Source organism: Ornithodoros turicata, chromosome 3 (assembly GCF_037126465.1).
Source record: "Ornithodoros turicata isolate Travis chromosome 3, ASM3712646v1, whole genome shotgun sequence".
In the NCBI taxonomy this organism is placed as follows: Eukaryota; Metazoa; Arthropoda; class Arachnida; order Ixodida; family Argasidae; genus Ornithodoros; species Ornithodoros turicata.
In genome coordinates, this window is record NC_088203.1 from 439,856 (window position 1) to 454,842 (window position 14,987).

Here is a 14,987-nt window from a genome sequence, read left to right on the forward strand (position 1 = left end):
AAAGAGAAAAGGCGTGCCGATGGGTCACTTTGTAATGTGTGGCGCCATATCTTCAAAATGACTCAGGTTGATTCGCTGAAGCTCTCAAGTACCATCGTAAATATGGAAGCAAGCATAGATAGATTTCTTTTCACCTTAGCCCCAGAGGAGATTCAATCCCGCATCCCCCTAAAAAAAATCTGGCTACTCTCCTGAAACACACGGACAGAAAACCACCCTTATATAAAACCTTAAACGGCCGTAGTAATGAAATGCGTAATTCAAATTATTTTCATCAGCACGTCATGTATTGGTTCCGAAATTTCAAAGTATAAGAGGATGGTTTGACGCAGTGCTATACTTCTCAAGCTGTTGAGGAGATAAAACCAATGGACGTACGGCCAAACGGACTCATTTACATTTTATTGCGTAATTTCTCTTACGTCACTTTCTTGGACTACGACGTCGAGGGCGCATCAGATAAAAAAAGAAAAAGAAAAGACCGAACTGTTCACGGCAAGCAGCTGTACAGAGTACCATCATCCGACTGGACCGGCAGTTGGATAAACGCACGACGTCTATGTGTACAGAATGAAAAGAAGCGCTTCTAAATCTGGTATTGTTCATGAGGCAACGACTGACTCTGAGAATGAAAGACGAACCAGCGACGCCAAAGCGGATTTCGTGCTAGAAGCTAACGAACAGGCGACGAATCGAGTACATGATTTTAAAATGAAGCAAGTTTTGTTGCAAACCGTCGTCCTTTGAAGAATGAACACGCAGCGCTCGGTGGAGTTGTGAGTGTACGCGCCGTCGTTTTCCACCACATTTCCCGGCAAGCCCTGCCAAGGTGCGTGCTGCTCCCTGCAGGGACTTTTTCAAAGGGCCTATTAAGGGTCAATCACTTTGCAAAGCTGTTCCTACACGTGTCAAATATCGTCAAGGAGCACACGTGAACCAAAGATGCAACATTTATCGATTCACAAAGCGGAAAATCTATGTGACATCCTGGTCTCTTCTGAGAACAGAACGATCCTCATTTGTTTGTTGCGGATTCATTGTGGCAAAGGGGTCGATAACCAAGCGGCGAGGTTTTGTTTTTACTGACATTTTAGGGACAATTTTAAAATGAGCAATTTCTGTTGTGCGGCGAGGTAGAAAGATGTCGCCCATGCTGTACGCCAGGTGGAGCCACGTACCGTGGATCGATTCATTTCTTCTCCATTGCTCGTGCGCACAAAAACTGAGCAGACGCGCAGAAATGGTGTATTCAAAATAAACGAGAAAAATGTGTTTACAAACGATTATGTTGAGGAGTAAAATAGCGGGGACATTGATAACTCTCGTGAAAGGTATACCTAGCTTTTCTTCGCGGACAGAGATGATTCTAAACGTTTGTTTACTAACGTAGGAATTCGCGACCAGATAGCTCTGATCGTTGTTGAGGTTAATGTGATAAAAGAAGCGCTGCTTAATAAGGTTCATGACAGGTTAGACACAATGCTCGAAAATTTCGTTCCATTCCTGGACCATGTTTAGATCAGCTGATTCACCTTAAATATTTCCCCATAGAGAAAACCACGAAACCAGCAGCTCTAATTGGATAAGAAATCATCACAAATTTCGTCTATGGGAGTATGTTGAGCGGGGGTGTTTTTATTCCATTTTGCTAAATATTGCATAATCTTACCAAATTTTAGGGGGTATCTGACAGAATTGGGGGTGGGGGTGTATGGGGTCTGGAAAAAGCACTGACAGACAGCATAATCAGTCACAGACAGCCAGAGAGAAAATGACGCGTTCAGATGTACCTCACAAAGTACAAACCTTCATGCGTCGAAAATGCAAAAAAAAAAAAAAAGAAAAGAAAGGCAGTGGAGATGCCAGCGTGCTCATGGATGGCGGATCGGTGCACCAAGAGGGACCTCGAAACTGGTACTAAAATATACACATATCGACAAGAAATCCAAACTGGCCGTCGTGTAACGCCATCTCTCGTCGCGAACTGGAACAAGAAAATTGACTTTCTAACCGGGCGCCCGGGCTAGGGAGCCGGGGTCCGAGACTATTCCCGTGGTATGGCGATATGGCGAACCACGGCGGAGCACCGCTCGCTTTTCGTATTATCCTAGTGCTCGCCACAGTGATTGCAGAGTTGGATTTTCCTCGAAAGGAACTGTAAGTAATCCCCCTACTTTCTACAACAACTGTTAAAAGCACCTCCTTTGTCCAGTGTGGATTTGCGATTTAAACGTCTGCCGCAATATGGGAAGGTCCGACGAAACCTCGACTATCTATGCTTATTAATGGCTTCCATGACGAACATGTCCAGTACAGGCCGATAATGAAAGACGATAAACCACTTTCTACAATGGCGGTCATTTTCCCGCATTACAGGGACACATTAGGTAAGGTACGTGGAAATACGGGTTTGTTAGAAGGCGGTTGTGTATCGTCCCCGCCATGATCATCTACGATCAAAAACTGGCCACGTTCTTACGAAGAATTTATCGTTCGGGGTGTAAACGAGTGTTCGGAACTGAAAGAAATATTGTTGATACAACTCATGGTCACTGTTACTACACTCTAGTATATGCAAAGGTGGGATCCCAACGAAAAGCGAATAATCTAATCGGGTATCGTACCCTATATTTATCCGGTTGTCAGTACAGCTCTTTTTCGTCACCCGAAAGTAAGTGGTCAATTGACGACCATTTGCAGTAATGCGAAATACCTATGAACAAAGTGCGCAATTGATGTTAGCATTTCCTTGAGCTTGAGGACAAGGCATTCAGGATGAAACGTTGTTTCGATGCATTTCTAGTTCTTGAGCGATGGCTCATTTTCTTGGATCAGTATAGTACGTGCTTGAAATTGTTTTACCATTTCTAGTTTCATTGTCATCACGTGTCAATAAACGTGTGTGATGTATCGTTAATTGTGCAGTTAATTGTGATTTCGAGTTGAAATCCCATAGTGTCTGTGAGAGGTCGCGAAAGAAACATATGTCGACGAAGGCATACCTTGAGCTTGAGGGAACGATAACACACGAAGAAGTAGAGCCTCGTCTTGTCTACTTCTTCGTGTGTTATCGTTCCCTCAAGCTCAAGGTATGCCTTCGTCGAACCTTCACCAGCTCGCTTGCCTGCTCACCCTTATTTCAAACATTGTCCACTGTTTGAGGTCCACTCATGATATGACGACATAAGAAAGACATGGTTATGTGACATCTATGAAGCGATTTTTTCTTTTTTCGTCAGCAAGGACACTCCGTTCATCGGTAAAACCACTCTTGTTCGACGACGACAAATCAAAGAGGCGTCACTAACGAGTCAACACAACAGTGACGAGAAGATGCGACCAATGAATAGTGTTGCCAGATATGGCTATCTCACTGTCGTGGTGTGGAAATTCGGACAATGGCGGCTACTTGCTGGGTACTTTGTGATTACTTCTTGGCGCTATATTCCACGATAAAAGCTTTAAAACCCAGTGCTGGGGAACGTAAAAAAGTCGATGGCACTAAACTGAAATTTATAATCCGAACAAGGCTACACCCACCACCAGGCTTCCTTAAACCAGGGCTCTGTACATCTAGATGTGGGAGCGACACATCTAATGCACAATGCGTTCATTCCTCAATCCCTCGATAACGTCAAGCACTCGATCCCAGGGTTGGGTGAAATTAAACTCCGTGCGCTCTCATGGTCCCTCGCAACACGAACAAGTCTGGTTACCATTCGTTTTCTGGTCAAGCTTCGCGTGGATCATGTCGACAGGTCATCGGTGGAACTCGACCCCAAGATTTTACTCATTGACCAATGGTTATTCGCATGTATTCTAGTGTGGCTACTTTCTCAGGACACGATTCGTTTCTTACTGGAGGGAATTTATTGAAAATTAGGACTTTTCAAACCTAGAGTGACTATAGATGTCAAACCAGGCCTCTAGAAATACGGGATTTCATCTAAGCCGATCTTTTGGTCATGTGTTTAGAAAAACACCTTAATGTTTGGGAAAAATATGCCGTTACTAAGTAGGATTTTTTTTCACCGAAGCATGGTGGGTTCCTATTAATTCGTTTGCCCGGCTCTATGACGTCATGACGCGAAATCTCACGTGAATATAAAATTGAATCCCTTCACTCCTCATCATAGTAGCAGCGAACTACAGGTGGGAAGGACGTCTAGTTGGAGGATATCTGGACACGAGAAAATAGTTTGCAAAGCGGCTGTCCATTGAGGCGAAAAAGAGCCGACTTGAATATCTTTTGGACCGCCGTGATGTCGTCACAGAATAAGAAAGTAATGGCAACAAAATAAATGCGGGCAATTAAACCACAAGCAAAGGAATCCAAAATGGCGGTTTTATGTGGAGCAATCTTTCGGAAGGAAAATAGGGATTACGGACCCTCCCTCCAAGATTAGGAGCTTGTTATGGATCTATCGGGGCCAGATCGAAAGAAGATTTTCGTCGATGATAGCCAACTAGTTTTATTGCTCGGTTGATGATAGAATAATGGTTCTTCTTCTTTTCTTTTTTTTTAATAGTCTGACGCTGAAAGCATTCGTTCTTGTCGTGGCTGGGTTTAGGTGTTTGGCGAAAAAATGTTGCAAATGGGGGAAATTTTATCTCAATGGGGAGGGGAGTATCTTAGGCTTCTCCGATTACGGTCCAAAGAATGTCCACGATATGGGACGTCCTACTTTCTTCGTTTGACCGGTTCCCGTCTGAACAGAATAGCCCAGGGACATTCGTGGCTTCGAGGCCAAATAACGACAACAAAGTTGTTGGAATGGTTGAAACCAATAGAAAGGAAGAATTGCCGCCGCATTCTTTATTCATAAAGATTACTTGGCGTGTGAGATGGAATAATTTAGAACGACAACTCCGGTGTTCATTTATTCAGACGTGCTTTGGACATTGCTCGTTTCGAGGACACCTTCTTCGAGAGTCAAGACGACCTTCGTTCAATAAGCGTGTTTTTGCTGCTTTCATACGTTATCCTGAAAGGCTGCGTCAGACTCAGGTCGCCGATACCCACAGCGGCTTCCAATCTACTTTCGCCGGATTTTCTCCAATTTATGGTAATTTGTATCTTTTGTGCAATTTTATGATAAGATGGCAACGTTCGTTACGAAAAGAAGGTCACACACACACAAAAAAAAAAGAGAGAGAGAAAAGAAAAATACGAGTGAAACGCTTCATTGCTTTTGTGGAGTAAAGTGCGTGACATTTAAGCTCAGTTTTCTATCAGATAACCCGGAGAAAGTTTCTTTTGCCCATCAAAAGCATTTAAAGATTGTTTCCGCTTATTCTTCATTCAAACTGCATGGTTATACGAATCCAGTATATTATTTGTTTCCCTGACTTGAGCTTCGAAACCGCCACTGTCCTCCGAAACGTATTTTGTTGGAAGCTATTTGGGCCCGCCAAACATTATATCAATAAAGAGCGTCTAACTTGTAAACTTTATCGCCAGATATTTTTAAGGGCATACACACGTCTGTATTTCTGTTAGAAGAAGATTGTTTCCAGTGGGCTTTCACAACAAAGTTGACTGCAGCGATCATTTCATAGTACAGCACTAGCTGAAGAGGGCAGAAATTTTGAGTTTTAGCGAGGTTTCGCTGGAAGATGAAAATAAATAGATAAAGAAATAAACGGAATAGCATGGCGCAAGGTAGCTGGTGTACAGTAGTCGATGAAGACTCTTCCCGTCCGTGTCGTTTACCCCAGGGTAATGACTCGAACTAGTATGAAAAATAATTTTGGGGGCGGTACATAGGTTGTTCTTTCCTGTCACAGAGTTGCTTTTGAAGACATTGTTTTTGTTCCACTGAAACCTCAAAGTGTATTTAAATGTGTATTAAAACGGCATTTCCTCGAGCTTGAGGACAAGGACGAACAGGTATCAAGAATATACGAGTCTCACAATTGTTTACTAATGAGACGTATCTAAGCTAACTGATATGCCGAGCAAGATGACATTCATGTGTACGCACATAATCTTTCTCTTTAGGTGCAACAGACAAAAGTTGTAGTTCAGAGGAGATGGCTTGAGGAGGCAAACAGTCGTGTGGAGCTGACCTCCCCCTCCTTGCTCAGTAGTATGTCTATGATTGATTGATTGGTAACTAAAAAAAATGGAGTCCCAAACAACTCGGGACTGGCTACTCAAGGACGCGTTATTTAGCCTGCCTCATTATATGTAAAACAAATGAAGGGAAAGGAAGAAAAACTAAGAGCGAATAGCTGGATGGACAAACAAACAAAAAGCGTCCGTCGAATGGCAGGCATGGTTAGCACTCAAGGAACCTTTTCGGTGGAGTATGGACGATTATCCCACTGTACTCGGGCAGGCTTGGAGTCCATACAGAACGCAATTGGGGGAAGAAACCTTGCCGAGCTTAAACAATAGTGTATGGCACGCTGAGGCGTGGCCTGTACGTGAGCGATGTGATGGGTCGATGAAGCGTTGAAGGCATATAAAAACGGGGCACTTCTTCGCCAGTGTTCACTGCACAGACGTCTTGTGAGTGTGACGTCTCGCAACTAAGTCGGCAGCTTAATTCCCACTGCAAATTTATCTTAGCGGACACCAGTGGAGCGCGAGATCTCATGGTACAGTGCAGAGCTTTCAGGGCGGTTTTGGAGTCACTGTATATCAGGGACTGACGGTACACCATGAATGAAAGAAAGCGCCATAAGAATGGAATATAGCTCGTCGGCAACGATAGTCTTGTGCTTGTTTCAATGGACAACTCAGGGATTCCATATGTGCACAGGCAGAGCCGATCTGAGTCGATTAAACGTCGGTAAAGATTTTAATTCTCCCTTATGCACGATGAAATAAGCCAGACTGAACTGCCGAAAAACAATTGTAGTAACTGAGTTATTCCAAGCCATGTCAGGGACATTGGCATGCACAGGAGGCGCCTGAAGAACCCATGGTGAGGTGAAGTGAGTTGATGTGTGCGAGCTTCGTGCTCTCCTTTCTTGCAGACTCTTGCTGCCAAGGGGATCGACTGTACTCGTGAACAACAGCAAAAAGACAGCGATAGAAAAAAAAGCGATTTACCCAACGTGTGATTTTACTTGTTGCGTGCCGAACATGAACTGGCCATGTTGGACACGTGGCCATGGACATGGAGGTGCGGCAAAATACGCCTCCTCCACTAACATCTTCAACATAGCGTGTACCACTCACATGGCACATAAACGATCGGTTTGAAAGTCGGTCCCTTTTTTCAACATGAAGCATTCACTTGTCAGCTTTTGATACTTGAGTGATTCACTTTTCTAAGTCGAGGCTTGGTTTCGTCCTTTGTCCCAAGTACACACGCGCATAAAAATAAACCTCTTATTTGCGGCGTTAATAGAAAAGTGCAATTTTTCTATAAAAAGCGACGCAAGCTACGACTAGTGGCATGTAGAAACAGGGCACAAACCGCACACAGTCCCGTCCCGAGGTTATTTGGAAAAAATCACCCAACACTAGCCCGAAATAGTGCATGTGCAAGAAATTCTAAAATGGTTGTCTAAAAGCAACGGAAAATCCCCGGCAGAGACAAACTGTGTGTGTGGGATGGGTTTCTTTTCGTCTGCAAGAAATATTTCGAGATGATGCTGACAGAATCATTAGTAGTGGCATCGCAACCAAAGAAGGAATTTAACCAAGTAGAATTTATTCTCCACACAATAGGGGTGTTACATATGACGTAGAGCTCCAAATATAATTTGTTCCCGGGACGGATATTTTGGTTGAACCCTAGAAAGAGAGCAGGTATTGCAGGCCGATCGATCTCTCGTATCGACCAACGCGCCTGCAAGTGTGTCGTTCGCCGGCATAGATGCGTCCAGATGGTTTCTTTGGACAACGGTCTATCAACAAGCGTCCAATACGAGAAAAGATCATCTTTCCCAGACGGCGTTGAAATTACCTCGATTACCAAAGAAAGGAAGGAAATATTTTCAAAATGCATGTTCAGTTGGTTTTACTTTCACGGCAATGAAGACAAATTTCGCATGTGTCATGTGTCTAAAGTTTGTACTCTCGCCCTAGGCCCAGCTCTGCAGGAGAATCGAGTGAAGGACGGAAGCCGAGGTAAAAAGACCACGTAGTTTAGCGCTTTTGCACCGAGCACGATTAGTGCGCTTTTTATAGGCTGGCCTGTAGAGAGACGTAGGGCACTTGCTATCCAAAGGCTAATTAGTGGCAACTTTTATTCAATAAATGACCAAGAAGAAATATTTCAGGATTTGACGTCAAGTTTCTCCATAACATTTATGAATTTATGCAGCCAAAGGTGTCCCGCAAAACCAAGATTCTCCAACGGTGCATATTCTTGTATTCTTCTGGGAGAATCATCCAGGTTTATTACTTAGCGTTACGGTGGATTCATCATAGGTACGATTATATTCCACAGTTGAGGGAAATGAGATTTCATTTCTCATTGATGCCGAATAATTCTACCTTGGATTCACTTTTCGTTGCTTCGTCTCTTCGATAGACGGACCATTTTCTTTTCTTTGTCGACGGTTTTTATAATAATAATAATAACTTGAAAACAGGAGGGCCTTTTAGCATGTGGGCCGTCCTTACTAGATGGCAGACTGTCACTAATACCAATATTTATGCACTTACAGAGCCTTGAAGAAAGGAAAAACGCATTCCAGTAATATGTGTAGCAAAGAAGTACGCATATCTGAAAACATAGAATGCGTTTGTTGGTGCATTCAAACATGATGAGACAATGCGATGGAGACATGGTCCGTTGCCTCATCATGTTTGAAATAAAGCTGTATCGCAAATAATATTTTCTCTGGAAGTGACTAGCACGAAGATATGTTAGCCTCGGTTTAATTGGCTCGATTTGTTCCAGCATCGTAGTACCGAACCAAAACTGGCCAACGACGATCGCGGGAAGATAATCCAAGTGATAACCGAGTCGAAGCCGCTATCCTGTAATTTTTTCGATTCTGATTTCTGGGATTTCTGAGGATTTATGGTTTAAATCAGATTTTTTGTACCACAGCATGACAAACTCGTTGCTAATCGACAGCAAAAGAAAGAAGGAATTCAGTTGAGGACCATGTTGTTTAGCGATAAAACGACCGAATACGAGATAATAGAGTACATGCAGCAAGTACGCTTACGAACCGAAAATTTGAATTTGAAATTTGAAATACGAATGTTGGTGCGTCAGACAGGAATCATATTGAGCAACACTGAGGGGGAAAAAGCACACACACACACAATTTTTCAAATGCATTCGATCGAATTAACCCTGTGATCTTTAATAGAGAAATTGCTTTGCTGTGGAATTACACTCGATTTAATAAGAAATTATCTTAGCAACCGGAAGGTATGTAACCGGAAGGTATGCGAAAAGCATCCAGCATGGCACGAGCAGACATGTAGAAGATTCCACAAAAAAGTATATAAAATACGTTACTAAATACTGAGCGCAAAATGTATTTAAAATACAGTAAAGATAGTTGGATATGAAAATATTTAGAGCAGAGTAGTAAATACTATTAAAAGTATTTAAGGTACTCAAAAAATAAACAGCCACAGAAGTGTCAAAATGTGCGTATACAAATTAGACATATGCTTTATTTGCACACAGTTGTAGCTGCATTTCAAAATGCTCATCCGATAACCATCCTCTCCTGAGAGCCGAGAAGACACGTATTGTTTCAAGCCAAATGATAACTTTGAATGCCTCGCGACTAAATAACCCAGAAATTAGTTTTACCTCAAAGGTCAAAGACCTCGGCGTGATACATGGTACGGGATCACCATACATAATTATCTACGAACTAAACTTGGTATCGTTTTGCCGATTTGGCAAAAGCCACAACTGCGCTATTGTCACCTGGTATGGGGAACTGGAACAAATAGTCTACAAAGAACCTTACAAAACGCTTGACGAGCTCGTACCATATGATGCGCGTACATCTCATCTATTCCTTAGGTTACACGTTATAAACTTTTCTTCTCTATACGAGTATATTCTACCACTTTCCGTTAAATTCGAAATTCGTAGAAACAAGGTAACACTGACGAGGTTTGCAAAACCGTACCAGAACATTTCACTTGGTTCCACGTGGCTGGAAGCTGTGCCGTTCCTAGATACCGAACAAATTACGGGCTCCAGATGCTGTAAAACACAACAAGTTTCAACCGACTGAGCAGCAAATACACCTTCTCCCGAAAAAAAAAAGTTTCGTGACATGTTCATATATGCAAATAACCCATAAAAGTGATTACTGTTTTCAAGTGCTTTTATTCATGAACTGACAATGGCTTTGCAGTGAATGTCGTTGATTGTACCGGGGAAGGCCCCTTACCTCGTCGTACTAACCTTACTATACAATGTATGTTACAGACAGAAATTCTTGGACGTGTGGCGCGTATTACGTGAGTAGTGACCGGGGGTTACGCTGGTTGTGAAATTCCCATGGATGTCAGCCGCCAAAGTGTTATCTCAATGCAGCACGCGAATAAAATGCCATAAACCCTTTCCATCAAACATGACGAAAACAAAGCATTTGCTACTTTTTGTCATTCAGAATTTTGGGGACCCGGGCATGAATATGTGGTGGGGATCGCCCCTTGTAGTGTTGTGAATCGTTCTACGAGTGGCTCACTCATTAAATAGCGTACTCTCAAACGAAAATTCACTACATTTGCAACATTCTCGCTGTGCTGTGTAACGTCACCACGCAATGAATTTGAGGAAAATGTCCCGCAAAATAGCGGCAAGATCTCTTGGTTTGACTTCTGGTACGTTCCCCGTGTTGGCGGATGACGTCTGGGGTGGTTTCATCGGCTTTCCCATCAGGAGTTAGGCGCTACTTGAAAGAGGAAGAATTATATTCGAGGTTGGGGCCGTTCCACAAATCGTTTGTGTCGCTCTTTAGTGAGGTTATTCCAGATTAGATTCGTGCCCTCACGTCGTATAAACGACTCGCAGTTTTTTAAATAGCCCCTCTGTTGGATGTGTGGTTCATACGTGATTCTGATACAAGTCAGATATTCTCCTGCCAGCGAATAACTCTCGTCCGCATAGCGTTCGTTTTGGCGCGCAACGCTCGCTCTCGACCCCGCCCGTAACAATGTGAATTTCCCTTCATTTCTCTGCATGGCTACAGGTTATCTACTCTCATGTTGGTCGTCGCACAATAGCCAACAAAGATAACAAGTATTTGAGAGGAATATCGCAAAAGGAGCTTCATTTTCAAGCTGCTGCTTCCGCGGGTGATTCGCACACAGCTCATACGGCTGTCACCGGGAAGCAACTTTAACCTTGTTACGAAAAACAATTATTGTTTATACAGGACGCTGTTTTGTCAGTTACAGATTATTAATAAGACAAAGCTACGAGAGCATCGTAGATGATCCTCTCGAAGAGTGTGATGACCTAAAATTCGTCGATTAATTAATTAGGGGCAAAAGCGACATAGCACAATGGGAGACATCCTATCTTTCGGAAATCCTGTCATGAAATATGAATAGATGGCGCGATCGACATCGAATAGCCCCCCGTCAAGTTTCACATAAGACATCCTCACTAATATTCAATTCCAATGGCGCACTCCCATTGGCAAATTGGAGCACAGTCTTCGAATGACAGTCGGGTCGTCACAACGGAGCGAACGCCGACTGTACCGTCAAAATTGGCAGATTTCGCCGGAACTCCCGCGTCATGTGTTTTCTGCTTCCGGTTCCAGTCGTCCCTTCTGTTTCGCTAACATTGCGTTGTACCCATGCCAGCCTCGCATGTTAGCAAGCGACCTAAAGAACGAACCCTGAGACTGGGGAAAAAACACACTAAAAAGGAGGGACTCCTGTTTAGTGTGTTACACTCCGTTACATGGGTACAGAGATCAAGTTTGAATGTTGACAGTAGTTCTGCAGGAGATTGTCACGCTTGCTCGAAGATAGAGGTTTCGCAGATAGAGGTCGGACGGCCTCTCTAGAAATGTCCCGTGGATCTCCGCGATGGGTAAGCGATGAAAATAGTACGTAAACATCCGGCCTGTGGTTCTGGGGGTTCTTGTTTTTGGTATTTTACTACAACAAACACGGTTCGGGGCTCAGCCATATGTGCAAAAACAAAAGGCGGATCAATATCCCCCTTGGCTTTTCATGCAAATTACTGCTACATCATTGCGCAGTATACTAAATAGAACAAAATGTGTTGGTTCGTAAAATGATATGACATGGTTTAACATTTCAATGAATGGCCAACAGCATGTGGACGATCATGTAACTTTGGAATTTGTATTGCTCAGTAGAGCGTGTCTTTGCCGTCCGAATCCAGTGGAGTATCTGAACTGAGAGCGCAAGATACACGGACAGAGGACGGGCGCTAACTTGCAACTAAGTTTATTGAAGATAATGAGCAAATATGCAGAAACCCCCTGAGAGCACACTTTCTGGGCGCACCGGTTCTGAGGAAGATCAGTTCCTTTTCGGTTAGAGTATTTAGGTGTCTCTTGTGAGCTTCACTTGACGTAGTTCACCCTTTATCAAACTGTCACCCTCACGATCCACTCGTGACCTTCAAAAATATAATGAGAGTGTGGCTCCAGAACTGACATTTTGGCCACTCTTCATACATGCTTGATGACGTCATCATGACGGCGCTCTCGGTGGTGACCGACTTCTTGACCGCAGCCTCCATACTCGCAAGGTCAGAGTCACGACCTTTCCTGAAACTCAAATTCCACCTCAGAAGTCGATCTAGATGATCGTGACAGACCAGTTGTCAATAAAGATTTGTATAGCATCAGTCTCATTACTTTTTATACACTCCTCGAATGACTTGAAATCATGGCAGGACTGACAACCCCCACATGTCTTCCTGTCCCTCACCATCATATGCCTTCAACTCATAATTGTCCCCGCTACAATCCTTCACGCATACCGGGGATTAAAGGGGGTGCACGTTTGGGCACTTAGCGATCATAAGGCTCTCTGTAATGACAATGGCGCTACATCCCCCCATAGAAATCTTAAGGAGTATGCTAGAAAGAAACTTCCGAAACTGGGACGTACGGTTAGACCTGTGCGCCGCCGCCAACCCGGCGCTCCGATGGGCTTAATTCTGCTTAATCCAGTTGGAGAGCTCTGCACTCTAATGTAATCCAGTAACTTAATTTAGATGAAGGTTTCTGTTGTGTGTGTCAAAAGAGCAGACGTAGAGACGAAAAAGAAAAGATGTCCGACGATGGTGGCATACCTTGAGCTTGAGGGAACGGGAGTTGTTCGTGTGTCCTCTCGTTCCCTCAAGCTCAAGGTATGCCACCATCGTCGAAGCTTCACCAGCTCGCTTGCCTGCTCAGCCTTATTTCAAAAGATGTCCGACAGTTGTGCTTTTACGGAATAGCAAACTACACGCGTTTATGCGCTTGGTGGTTCCTCGCATATAAGCAGACGATTGCTGCATAGATGCCATATTACCGTTTGCTGGTATGGCCGTATGGCATACCTTAGCATATGCGTCGCCGCCGCTGGTCAAAGAGCCACAGGTCTACGTACGGGCGAGGGGAGCGCCATATTGAGTCAACCAGTGTTGCCATGAGAGCAGAGCCGTATATTAAAACGGAGTCTGGCCATTGGGAGGAGTCTGAAAAAGAAGCCCGTCATGTGCGCGTCAGGTCTAGGTCATGAGAAACGCTACAGAGCGTTTAGCTCGCACAAAGGCTTCAGTGGTGGCCTCTTTCCATGCAAAGGGAGACGCTTAAACAGATTTTCCAAGGGTCTCAACACCACAGCGCTGTTTGAAATAAAGCGGCAGTAAAAATTGATACGGCGAAGCTGGCGGACTGTCCGAGGGAGAGGGAAGTCCTCGATTGCTTTCATCACGGATGGGAGGGGTGGAATGCCGTCAGCGCTGACGCGATGCAAGTCTAAGGAGGAGACGCCAAGCTCGCATTTTTCCGGGTTGATGATGATGCCGTGGTCGGCCAGACGCGGTAAGACTGTGCGGAGATTGAGAGCGTGATCTGCTTCGGACGAGCTGGGGATCAGGATGTCGTCGACATAACCCAAGACGAACGGAAGTCCGCGCAGCACAATCTATAAACCTCAAGAACGTCTGTGTAGCGTTGCGCAACCAATCAAATGTTGTGCTAATAGTTGTTTCGTGGACGTCTTCTGGTGCCACGGCAATCTAATGGTAGACCTTTGTCAGATCAATTTTGCTGAAGAGGCGAGGTTAACAGCGAAAGCTTGAATCGGTTGGGAATGGTAACGAGGTTTAGTACCCGATAGCCCCTACATGGTTTTCAGTCGCCGGTCTTCGTAGGGGACATGAGGAGAGCTGATGACCAGTCGGAGGGGCGAGGTGTGCTGGAATTCCTTGCGGGCAATGGCCACCCTTTCCGGGGCCCGACGTCGTGGACGACGATGTACATGGGACCCACGGGTGAGGCTGAAGTGTTGGTCACAATGGCTGACAGGTAGCGTCCAGTCACACGGAAATCCTTCATGATATGTCGGCGAATTTCGGCTGAAAAGGGGTAAGGATTGTTCTTGCAAATGCCGGAGACTCTGTGGCGGCAATGCTAGATACGGCAAGGTGAATGGCCTGATCGGAAAGACGCTGACGGTGCACGTCGACAGAGGGGGAATATTTGAGTAGGAAATCAGCTCCCAAGAAGGGGTGTGAGACCTCCAAGAAGACCCACGGGAAAGAGCGTCGTTTGCCGAGGTTGAGCGTAACAGCGTTCGGCGTATATGGGTATAGAAGAGTTGTCAAGGGCGGCCTAGTAATACCAGTGGTGGACGTAAGCGGTTAACACGAAAAGTAGGGAGAACGCTGACCTGGGGGTATGTCCACCAAAAACTTTGGCCGCGGCTTGCAACGAAAAATAAGCGGCTGGGGGTGGGGGAACGCTCGCCGCTAGTGATCCCTGGAGCCGTTTCCCGTCCAACCGCAGGGTCGTCTGCATTTCTTGGCAGCAGCACCAAATCGGCGTGATACCTTGGCTTG

The 14,987-nt window shown here is 44.7% G+C and overlaps 1 protein-coding gene across 2 annotated transcripts in view; it reads left to right on the plus strand.

Moving 5' to 3' along the window:
• The first annotated feature begins 2,064 nt into the window (after window positions 1–2,064).
• Window positions 2,065–14,987, plus strand: part of LOC135387774 (voltage-dependent calcium channel subunit alpha-2/delta-1-like) — an 84,522-nt gene continuing 71,599 nt past the window's right edge. The window contains exons 1-2 of one of the 2 annotated variants that reach the window (XM_064616891.1): window positions 2,065–2,157; window positions 8,045–8,086. In XM_064616891.1, coding sequence (XP_064472961.1) covers window positions 2,066–2,157; window positions 8,045–8,086 — 134 coding nt within the window. In that variant the 5' untranslated portion in view covers window position 2,065. The remainder of the gene's footprint in view (window positions 2,158–8,044; window positions 8,087–14,987) is intronic. The other variant, XM_064616892.1, reaches the window with a different exon arrangement.